Raw genomic sequence first — 12022 nt, forward strand, 5'->3', positions numbered from 1 at the left:
ACATAGTTAATCTCTAAATAGCCCACCCAATCTACCTACCTCATCCCCATATTGTTTTTATTTACTTTTCTGCTCTTTTGCACACCAGTATCACTACTTGCACATCATCATGTGCTCATCTATCACTCCAGTGTTAATCTGCTAAATTGTAATTACTTTGCTACTATTGCCTATTTATTGCCTTACCTCCTCAGGCCATTTGCACCCACAGTATATAGACTTTACTTTTTATCTATTGTGTTATTGACGCTTGTTTATTCCATGTGTAACTCTGTGTTGTTTGTGTCGCACTGCTTTGCTTTATCTTGGCCAGGTCGCAGTTGTAAATGAGAACTTGTTCTCAACTAGCTTGCCTGGTTAAATAAAGGTGAATTGTATTTTTTTTTTACAAATAAAAAATAAAAAATAGTGCTCTGGTTTAAAATTTCAGGGTAAGAGTTACGTACGTATATAATGGAATTTATTGGTGTGAGTTTTCCAACTGTTGGTCAAAACTATTTATTGCTGCAAAACAGGTGAATAGTGGTTTAAATGTACACATTAAGGCACTAAATCAATTGTCTAGGTGTGTGAGTATAAGTGCTTGTGTTTATGTGTGGGAGTGTATTGTATCTGTGTCTACATACATGCTGTAAGTCAGAGATCAACTGACTTTTTGATTCACACACTTTTTGTACCACTTTATTATCCCTTTAGATTTAGTCTTTCTTCTTTGGTACTAAATATTATAATCTCTTGAGCAATATCATTGGTGGTTGTCAGGGAGACAGCAAGTCTAGTAGCCCAAACACTGGTGCACCTGTCAGACTGTGTGAGTACCTGCACAGGTGTGACAGCTGCCTGCTTACCTGAGATCTACATGACCTGAGAGGGAGAGAGCAGGCTGAACTGAAGAGCTTAATAAGAGGACAACTGTGAGCCAAAATGCCTCCTCGGAAGAAAACTGACATTGCAATTAAAATGGAAGAGGGTGGGTAGGATTTATCCTTTTTGTTTTCCAGAGTGGAAATACTTATTCTTTTTGGATTTCTCTTGACTACTGAAGAGTATTCAGTTTTTCTCTTTCTTTGATGTGTTTGTAGTAAATATGGAACAGATGTACTACTAACGATCTTACTTTGAGCCAGTTTTCTACAACAGGAAAATAATTCTGCATGAACAAGAAATGTAAATTATTATGTGGATTATAATTAATTTACATTTTTGAAGGGGTTAATACATTTTTCATTAGGTCAAATCAAGTCTGAAATTTCTAAGTGGAAATTACAAACATTAAAATACTATTTAAACCTCAAATACACTACAAGTTTGCATTTCTCAGCAACAAAAGAGTGCTCAAATTAAGATCCTATCTGTAGATGTACTATAACATGGAATATACATCCATACTCTTAAACATGAAACAGTAAGATTGTGAGATTTTCATGGTTCAAAGACAAAGTACAATATTTGTAGAGCTTTTGACTGACGATGTATATATATATTTTATAGTGGGAATGGATATCGATGGAGAGTTAGACAGTGGGCGTGAGGGTAAGTCATAAGGAGGAGAAAGTGTTTGATGTGTGTGTGTTTATGTGTGTTTGAGCTTACCTGTTTGTTTAATTGTCCAACAGCTGCAAATGTCGGATTTTGGAATAATGTGTTATTCTGAAAAGATGGCGTTCTAAATGGGAGACACACTGTATAAAAAATTATGACATTTACTATTCTAAATGATGAGTTCAAGGACACAATAACCCACCCCAGCTAATTTTGAACTTTTCCTGATGAATAACGATATTCAACATATCAATACAGTAAAGTTCATATGTTTTGAGCAAAATAGTGTTATTTAGACATATTTGCGAGATTGGATTTAGCAGGTCAATGAGTTGGTTTGATGGTGCACTCTGATGTCATTGGCCTCCCCCCTTGCTTGCGGGAACAATAGAGGAAAAATGTAAGGCTAAAAAGAGGAAAGGCCCAACCCCCCCACTTGTACCATGTCAGAGGACACCTGGACCACCTATTGAGATGTGCTTTTTGTTAAGTAAGTGTAGGCCGTCATTGTAAATAAGAATTTGTTCTTAACTGACTTGCCTAGTTAAATAAAGGTTATATAAAATAGGTGATAAATCATGTTCTAGGTAGGCTGGAGTGGGTCTTTTAGGATAGTCATAAACCAGTTATGTAGTGGTAAAAGAAAATAGGTGGGTAAACTCTAATTGCCAGTAGCGGTGAAAAAAGTGGCATCTTAATTTGATCACCCTGTTACAGGATAACTTTCCTGCAATGCAGGAGATTTCAAATGTGTGGTATATTTGAGGTTTAAAAATGCTTATGAAGTTTGTACTTAGACATTTCTGTCTTTATTTTTCCTACAAAAATGTCCATTCATTAAATCCACATAATAATTCACATTTCCTGTTGCTGCAGGATTATTTTCATGATGGTGCAAACTGACTCAGATTAAGATCCTACATCTGTACTTCCAATGCATTTTTCCACAAAAGGTGGGTAAACTAAATCATCAAATCAGAATATGTTATTTGTCACATACAACAGATGTAGACCTAACCGTGAAATCCCTTAACCAACAACGCAGATTTTTTTAAGTGAGCAAGAAAATATTTGCTAAAAAATCATTTAAAAAAAAAGAAAGTAAGAAAGAAAGTAACACAATAAAATAAAAATAACAAGGCTATATACAGGGGTACCAGTACCGATGTGCAGAGGTACAGGTTAGTCGAGATAATTGAGGTAATATGTACATGTATGTAGGGGTAAAGTGACTATACATAGATAATAAACAGTCAGTAGCAGCAGCATAAAAAAGGGTGTCAATGCAAATAGTTTTCATTTGACTAACTGTTTAGCAGCCTTATGGCTTGGGGGTAGAAGCTGTTAAGGAGTTTTTGGATCTAGACTAGTCATGCGGGTAACCCTTGCCGTACGATAGCAGAGAGAACAGTCTATGACTAGGGTGGCTGGAGTCTTTGACAATTTTTAGGGCCTTCCTCTGACACCGCCTGGTTGGCAGAAAGCTTGGCCCCAGTGATGTACTGGGCCATACACACCACCCTCTGTAGCGCCTTGTGGTTGGATGCCGAGCAGTACCCTCGATGGTGCAGCTGTAGAACGTTTTGAGGATCTGAGGACCCATGCCAAACCTTTTCAGTCTCCTGAGGGGAATAGCCATTATCGTGCCCTCTACCCAACTGTCTTGCGTTTACCCTCCATTACACCATTGGCAATAACCATGGGGAGGCTGGCAACCTGGTTGATTTAGATGTTTGTTTAATTGTTCAGGTTTTAATGTCATTTGTGTGTGTGTGTGTGTGTGTGTGTGTGTGTGTGTGTGTGTGTGTGTGTGTGTGTGTGTGTGTGTGTGTGTGTGTGTGTGTGTGTGTGTGTGTGTGTGTGTGTGTGTGTGTGTGTGTGTGTGTGTGTGTGTGTGTGTGTGTGTGTGTGTGTGTGTGTGTGTGCGTGCGTGTGTGTGTGTGTGTGTGTGTGTCTCAGATGAGGTCAGGTGGAGAGACAGAAACAGGAAAGTCAAACTCTCTCCACGAGCTGGGGGACGGAATGGCAAACAGGCCACCAGCGAGGAGGAAGAGGAAGAGGAGGACGAGGCACAGAGGAGGAGGGCTCATAAGAAAAAGGCCAAGGTCCAAGACAGCGAGGAAGAGGATGAGGAAGACGAGGCACAGAGGAAGAGGGCTCATAAGAAGAAGGCCAAGGTCCAGGACAGCGAGGAAGAGGATGAGGAAGAGGAGAAGAGCGTCAAGCGGAAGGGCCCAAAGGCTGCACGCAGAAATAAAAAGGCAGTCAAGCAGGTGAGTGAGGAGGAGAGTGAGGAGGAAGAACGAGGGAAGAAAAGGAAAGGCAGAAAATCGACTAGCAAGAACCAGAAAGAAGGGCAGAATAAGGAGAAGAAGAGCGATGCTAAAGGGAAAAGTGACGCCAAAGGCAAAGGAGTGAAGGACAAAGGGAACGAGAAAAACAAGAAAAAGAAGAATGCAAAGTACAGCAGGTGCAGTATCCTTTGAGAGGGCCATCTCTCTCACATATCTCCATGCTCCACACACCATCATGTATGAAGGAGGAGTCTGACAGACTGTTCAGATATGCCCCTTCAATGTATTGATTAATTAGTTCAGGGAGTTGAGTCATGAAAATGGGTTATAGGGTTGCATAAAAGTGTTACAAAATGCTACGACAATGACCTTAGACCTTATTTGTGAGCTCCCCGCATCTAGCTACACACAATATCCCATAATGAAAAAGCAAAAACAGGCTTTTAGAATTTTTTGCAAATTTATAAAAAACAACAACAACTGAAATATCACATTTTCATAAGTATTCAGACCCTTTACTCAGTACTTTGTTGAAGCTAATTTGGCAGTGACTACAGCCTCGAGTCTTCTTGGGTATGATGCTACAAGTGTGGCACACCTGTATTTGGATAGTTTCCCCCATTCTTCTCTGCACATCCTATCAAGCTCTGTCATGTTGGATGGTTAGTGTCGCTGCAAAGCTACTTTCAGTTCTCTCCAGAGATGTTAGATTGTGTTCAAGTCCGGGCTCTGGCTGGGCTACTCAAGGACATTCAGAGACTTGTCCCTACTCCTGCATTGTCTTGGCTGTGTGCTTAGGGTCGTTGTCCTGTTGGAAGGTGAACCTTCGCCCCAGTCTGAGGTCCTGAGCACTCTGAAGCAAGTTTTCATCAAGGATCTCTCTGTACTTTGCTCTGTTCATCTTTCCTTCGATCCTGACTAGTCTCCAAGTCCCTACCACTGAAAAACATCCCCACAGCATGATGCTGCCACCACTGTGCTTCACGGTAGGGATGGTGACAGGTTTCCTCAAGACGTGACACTTGGCATTCAGGCCAAAGAGTTCAATCTTGGTTTCATCAGACCAGAGAATCTTGTTTCTCATGATCTGAGAGTCCTTTTTGGTAAACTCCAAGTGGGCTGTCATGTGCCTTTTACTGAGGAGTGGCTTTTGTCTTGCCACTCTACCATAAAGGCCTGATTGGTGGAGTTTTGCGGAGATGGTTGTCCTTCTGTAAGGTTCTCCCATCTCCACAGAGGAACTCTGGAGCTCTGTCAGAGTATCCATCGGGCGGTAAGCTCTAGGAAGCTCTAGGAAGAGTCTTGGTGGTTGCAAACTTCTTCCATTTAGGAATGGGAAAGGGGGATACCTAGTCAGTTGCACAACTGAATATGATGGAGGCCACTGTGTTCTTGGGGACCTTCAATGCTGCAGAATTGTGTTGATAACCTTCCCCAGATATGTGTCTTGACACAATCCTGTTTCAAAGCTCTATCAACAATTTCTTCAATGTCATGGCATGGGTTTTGCTCTGACATGCACTGTCAACTGTGGGACCTTATATAGACAGGTGTGTGCCTTTCCAAATCATGTCCAATCAATTGAATTTACCACAGGTGGACTCCAATCAAGTTGTAGAAACATCTCAAGGATGATCAATGGAAACAGGATGCACCTGAGCTTAATTTTGAGTCTCATAGCGTAAGGTTCTGAATATTTACATAAATAAGGTGTTTCTGTTTAAAAATGTCTAAAAACCTGTTTTCGCTTGGTCTTTATGGGGTATTGTGTGTAGATTGATGAGTAAAATGTTTTATTTAATCCATTTTAGAATAAGGCTGGTTATGTAACAAAATGTGGAAAAAATCAAGGGGTCTCAATAATTTCTGAATGCACTGTATATATATATATATATATATATATATATATATATATATATATATATATATATATATATATATATATATATACATATATTTGTGTCATCAGCAAACTTAATGATGGTGTTGGAGTTGTGCCTGGCCGTTCAGTTATAAGTGAACAAGGAGTACAGGAGGGGACTGAGCACGCACGCCTGAGGGGCCCCCATGTTGAGGATCAGTGTGCAGGATGTGTTGTTACCTACCCTTACCACCTGGGGTCCATAGCTTAGTGCTGAGTTTTGAGGGCACTATGCTGTTGAATGGTGAGTTGTAGTCAATGAATATCATACTCACATAGGTGTTCCTTTTGTCCAGGTGGGAAAGGGCAGTGTGGAGTGCAATAAAGATTGCATCATCTGTGGATCTGTTGGAGCGGTATGCAAATTGGAGTGGGTCTAGGGTTTCTGGGATAATAGTGTTGATGTGAGCCATGACCAGCCTTTCAAAGCATTTCATGGCTACAGACGTAAGTGCTACGGGTCGTCTGCGTAGTCATTTAGGCAGGTTACCTTAGTGTTCTTGGGCACAGGGACTATGGTGGTCTGCTTGAAACATGTTGGTATTACAGACTCAGATAGAGAGAGGTTGCAAATGTCAGTGAAGACACTTTCCAGTTGGTTGGGCGCATGTTCTGGCCTAGCAGCATTTAAGTCATTTACATTACATTTAAGTCATTTAGCAGACGTTCTTATCCAGAGCGACTTACAAATTGGTGCATTCACCTTAAGACATCCAGTGGAACAGTCACTTTACAATAGTGCATCTAAATCTTAAAGGGGGGGGGGGGTCTTGTGAATGTTGACCTGTTTAAAGGTCTTACTCTGATCGGCTGCGGAGAACGTGAGCACACAGTCATCCGGAATAGTTGATGCTCTCATGCATGTTTCAGTGTTACTTGCATCGAAGCTAGCATAGAAGGTATTTAGCTCGTCTGGTAGGCTCGTGTCACTGGGCAGCTCTCGGCTGTGCTTCCCTTTGTAGTCTGTAATAGTTCCAAGCCCTGCCACATCCGACAAACGTTGGAGCCCGTTTAGTACGATTCAATCTTAGTCCTGTATTGATGCTCTGCCTGTTTGATGGTTTGTCAGAGGGCATAGCAGGATTTCTTATAAGCTTCCGGGTTAGAGTCCCGCTCCTTGAAAGTGGCAGCTCTACCCTATAGCTCAGTGTGAATGTTACTTGTAATCCATTGCTTCTGGTTGGGGTATGTACGTACAGTCAATGTGGGGCAGAGAAGTTTCAGCTGTCCGTGGCCTCTCTTCCTTGGTGCACACTGTCACTGTGGGGATAGAAGCTGTTTAGAAGCCTCTTGGACCTAGACTTGTCCAGCTCTGCATCGAAGTAACGGTCCTTGTACCTAGCATCGAGCATAGCGGCGACACAGTAAAGAGGCTCAGAGAGAAGGCCACCGAATCACTTGTTCACAGCCTCAAGTACTTTTGTAAGTTTTAACCCCACGGTCTGTCGGCAGTTTGTTGAGCAGGCGTTTCAATACCATGACAGAGGGTGTCACGTCTGCTGCAGACACAGTTGATGAGCTTATTTCTCCAGTCAGTTGTTCAAATGGCGCTAGGAGTGTGTTCATGTTTCCAAGTTTCAAACATGTTCTCAAATGCCATTGAAATGGCAGCAGCGGTATGAGAACCAGCACATTCATGAGCATGCAATACGGCTTTCCTCAGTAGGAAATCCTTGTCGACCCACTGTGCTGTCAGAATCATAATGCTCATGGGGCTGACATCGCTGGTCCAAATGTCAGTAGTGAAGCTAATAACAGTGACGCCCATAGCAAGTAGCTCATGGATGTGAGTTTCAACAATACTGTGTAACTCTGGTAGGGCAACATCTGAAAAATAGTGTGTACCGGGGCTCGACCAGTCGGCAAAAGCCAACATCATCCACAACAGAGGACGGTTGATTGTTAAGGGCAATGAATTCCATTATCTTGGCTTTAAATGATTTTGTCTTTGAGTTGTCTGGCTGAAATGTTCTAACTCTTTCAAATGACTACTTGACTTAAACCTGTTTAGTTGTTGGAAGTGTGCACTTAGCACTTTTCTGCTTTTGTTCTGTGTAGTGCTGTATTTTTTGTGGCGTACATAGGTATGCACGTCAGCTTTGACATCGGTTTTAAACTAGACATAGAGACGATGCCGATGTTGGCATTTTTAGCTAATATCGTCTGATTTCGATATATCGTGCATCCCGTCTTTAAACTAATAAAATATCTATAAACCACTTAGAAACCTTCTACAAACTTTTACAACCCCCTTTTAAACTATAAACATATTTTTATTTCAAAACATAAACCCACATTTGACATGATTCTGGATATTAGGCTATTGAGCTGTATAGATATTAAAACTTGATACTTTGAGAAATATGTCTCATCCCAGCAAACAGTGAACGATCCTATAATGCTGGGTAACGTTCCAATTGAGTCCCAGTTAAGTCCAATTGGTTTCCAGCTAACTTTAGCATGGCAACATTCCTGATTTTCTTTTTTACCCAGAAAAAACGATTTGATAAACATTGCTGTAATGGTTATGAGAACGTTTGGGGAAATAATCCAATTATGTTGTTTTTCAACGTTTCTAGAATGTGTTAACGTAATGTTAATGGAGAAAACGTATAGTCATGTGATGGGACATCCCTTGGGTCCTCCCTGGGAACCTCTGACAAAAGTGTCCAACCATTTTAACATTCTCAAAATGTCCCCACTAAAGTTTTGGTAATGCATAACCAGTACTTTTCACCAGAATAGAGTTGGGTTGTAGTGGTATTTGTGCTGGCTCAATCATGGGGTAGTGTTGGTTCATAACATTGAGTTGAGGGATTACATGGTCGGAATGGGGTTTGTTCGTGTCTGGTTGGGTCGATGGGAGGACCAGGTTACTGGACTATTCTTGGATATGTTATTTGACTTGCATGTGTCCCCTCTTGTCCCCTCATTTCAATTAAATTAAATTACATTTAAGGGATTTATTGGCATGGGAAACATATGCTTACATTGCCAAAGCAATGTTCTCTTTTTGTATTTTCTGTTGGTCTGCCAGATGCGTTTCAACATAATGTGACAAGTTCAAAGTTTATACCATGATGATTGGGCACTGTGAAAAGCCTCTGGCCATACTGCCCACTCTTAGCAAAGACAGTCTGACCGGAACTTTAACTCTACTCTGGTTGACACATGGTTGACCCTGACTTGACCCCTGGCCCTGGTAACTTCTCTTTCTTCTGATAGCTCTTCTTCTTCGGGCGAGTCAGAGGACGAGGATTCTCTGTCAGAAGGGGAGATTGCTGCTCAGAAGGAAGAGATGGAGGAGAAGAAGAAGCTGATCGCCACTCTAAGGAACAAACCGTGGCGCATGAAGAGGAGGCTTAAACTCCTCAAGTAAACAAAATGGCCACCATCATGTGTATTCCTCCACTGATTTCCCATTGGCTGATTGCCTTCACATAGGGACTTGCTCTTGCTGTGCTGTTTTCTCTTTTTTCTATAACTACAGTACTTTGCACATTCCTTAAGGCTTACACAATAACTAATGTAGTACTTGTGGTGTCATCTTATTTATTTTTAAATTAAATTAAAATATAATTGTGCCTTTGATGCTACATTGCCTGATCAAATGTCCATTTATTTTGTGAAATACTTGAATTACTTTATGGAATGACAAAGTAGATAGATTGTCCATTACCCTTTGCTGATTGATGTTCTTTGACCAGCTTCTCACTGATTTATTGGTGGGTGGTTTATCAAACCAGTGATGGATACTTTTTGTTGGTTGATGAGTCATTATTTTTTGTGGGTTTGAATTGTAGGGAATGCCAGGCGTTTGTGGAGAAGTTTGAAGGGGCTCTGGGAAAGGGCAAAGGGAGGAAGCTCTACGCCTACAAAGTCGTAATGGCTAAGGTAACTTTTCCTAGGCCAAGTGTTAACTTTACAACTGAGTCCACAGTCTTAAAGATGAGTTATGTCCTACTGAATCATTATGAATAATTCAAACAAATTATGCATTTATGTTAAGACTTAAGTTAGCTGCCCGGTGACACGAGCCTACTAGACGAGCTAAATTACTTCTATGCTCGCCTTGAGGCAAGCACCTCTGAAGCGTGCATGAGAGCATCAGCTATTCCGGATGACTGTGTGATTACGCTCTCCATAGCTGATGTGAGTAAATCCTTTAAACAGGTCAACATTCACAAGGCCGCAGGGCCAGACGGATTACCAGGACATGAAATCCGAGCATGAGCTGACCAACTGGCAAGTGTCTTCACTGACATTTTAAACCTGTCCCTGACTGAGTCTGTAATATCAACATGTTTCAAGAGGACCAACATAGTCCCTGTCCCCAAGAACACTAAGGTAACCTGACTAAATGACTACTGGCCGGTAGCACTCACTTCTGTAGCCATGGAGTGATTTGAAAGGCTGGTCATGGCTCACATGAACACCATTATCCCAGAAACCCTAGACCCACTCCAATTTGCATACCGCCCCAACAGATCAACACCATAGTGCCCTCAAAGCTCATCACTAAGCTAAGGACTAAACAGCTCCCTCTGAAACTGGATCCTGGACTTCCTGATTGGCCTCCCCCAGGTGGGGAATAGGTAACCTAGTGATTAGAGCATTGGGCCAGTAACTGAAAGGTTGCTGGCTCAGTACCCCGAGCTGACAAAGTAGAAATCTTACATTCTGCCCCTGAACAAGGCAGTTAACCCACTGTTCCCCGGTAGGTCATCATTGTAAATAAGAATTTGTTCTTAACTGGCTTGCATAGTTAAATAAAGGTTAAACATTTAAAAAAAATAACAACACATCTGCCACGCTGATCCTCAACACGGGGACCACTCAGGTGTCAACCTCTCTCTCAACGTTATCAAGACAAAGGAGATGATTGTGGACTACAGGAAAAAGAGGACTGAGCACACCCCCATTCTCATCGAAGGGGCTGTTGTGGAGCAGTTTGAGAGCTTCAAGTTCCTTGGTGTCCAAATCACCAGCAAACTAACATGGTCCAAGCACACGAAGACAGTCATGAAGAGGGCATGACAAAGCCTATTTCCCCTCAGGAGAATGAACAGATTTGGCATGGGTCCTCAGATCCTCAAAGAGTTCTACAGCTGCACCATCAAGAGCATCCTAACTCGTTGCATCACCGCCTGGTATGGCAACTGCTCAGCCTCCGGCCGCAAGGCACTACAGATGGTGGTGCGTATTGCCCAGTACATCACCGGGGCATGTTTCCTGCCATACAGGACCTCTATACCAGGAGTTGTCAGGGTTAAGGCCCTAAACATAGTCAAAGACTCCAGCCACCCTAGTCAAATACTGTTCTCTCTACTACCGCACTGCAAGCGGTACTGGAGAGCCAAGTCTAGGTCCAAAAGGCTTCTTAAGAGCTTCTATCCCCAAGCCATGAGTCTGCTGAACAGCTAACCAAGTGGCTACACAGACTATTTGCATTGCCACCCCCCCCCCTCTCTTTTACGCTGCTGCTACTCTCTGTTTATTATCTATGCATAGTTACTTTAACTTTACTTACATGTACATATTACCTCAATTACCTCGACTAACCTGTGCCCCCGCACGTTGATTCTGTACCAGTACCCCTTGTATATAGCCTCGCTACTGTTATTTTACTGCTGCTCTTTAATTATTTGCTATTTAGTTGTCTACGTATGTATCTATTATTTACTTAACACTTATTTTTCTTAAAACTACATTGTTGGTTAAGGGCTTGTAAGTAATTGTACTGTAAGGTCTACACCTGTTATTTGATGTTATTTGATATGGCATGTAAAATACACATTTAACCCTCTAGAGTCTAAGCCCTGTCTAAATCAGGGGACGGGGATGGGGGAAGGGGGGACAAGGGGTCTACACTAACATATGGCATTGTTTTAAGATGGTTATACCAACGATCATTTAGCTATTTATTTGTTGTTTTTAAATTAAAAATATATGTATGTATTGGATGAAACATTGAAAAAACATTATCAAAAGGAAGTATGTTCTGATGTTTCGGGATGTCACATGGTCTGACAAACACCATCTCTGCCACCTTTCACTGAAGATGCGGAACGGTTATATCGGCAGATGTGGTGGACTGAGATGCAGCTCCTGCAAAAACTGATATCTCTAGCTTAAAGAGATGGGGATTTTTTGATGATGTGAATTTGATTTCCGCTGGAGCACAGAAATTGTAGGCTAAGGGTTAAATCATAAGTGCACCATAATCTTCATGATTTTTTCTTATCAGGAACTACACAGTACGTCT

General features: G+C 41.7%; 1 protein-coding gene across 9 annotated transcripts in view; it reads left to right on the forward strand.

Moving 5' to 3' along the window:
- Window positions 1-824: 824 nt before the first annotated feature.
- The window catches only part of tmc2b (transmembrane channel-like 2b), a 29364-nt gene continuing 18166 nt past the window's right edge, over window positions 825-12022 (forward strand). For 6 of the 9 annotated variants that reach the window (XR_006838578.1, XM_046347812.1, XM_046347817.1 and 3 more), the window contains exons 1-5: window positions 825-970; window positions 1492-1533; window positions 3502-4012; window positions 8983-9132; window positions 9561-9651. Coding sequence is in view for 8 of the 9 variants with exons in the window: in XM_046347812.1 (XP_046203768.1) it covers window positions 925-970; window positions 1492-1533; window positions 3502-4012; window positions 8983-9132; window positions 9561-9651 (840 nt within the window). In the remaining variant the exon portion in view is untranslated. Of the gene's footprint in view, window positions 971-1491; window positions 1534-2418; window positions 2496-3501; window positions 4013-8982; window positions 9133-9560; window positions 9652-12022 lie in introns of those variants that run through there. The other 3 variants (XM_046347814.1, XM_046347813.1, XM_046347820.1) reach the window with 3 other exon arrangements.

The sequence above is a fragment of the Oncorhynchus gorbuscha genome, linkage group LG04 (assembly GCF_021184085.1).
Source record: "Oncorhynchus gorbuscha isolate QuinsamMale2020 ecotype Even-year linkage group LG04, OgorEven_v1.0, whole genome shotgun sequence".
Taxonomy (NCBI): domain Eukaryota; kingdom Metazoa; phylum Chordata; class Actinopteri; order Salmoniformes; family Salmonidae; genus Oncorhynchus; species Oncorhynchus gorbuscha.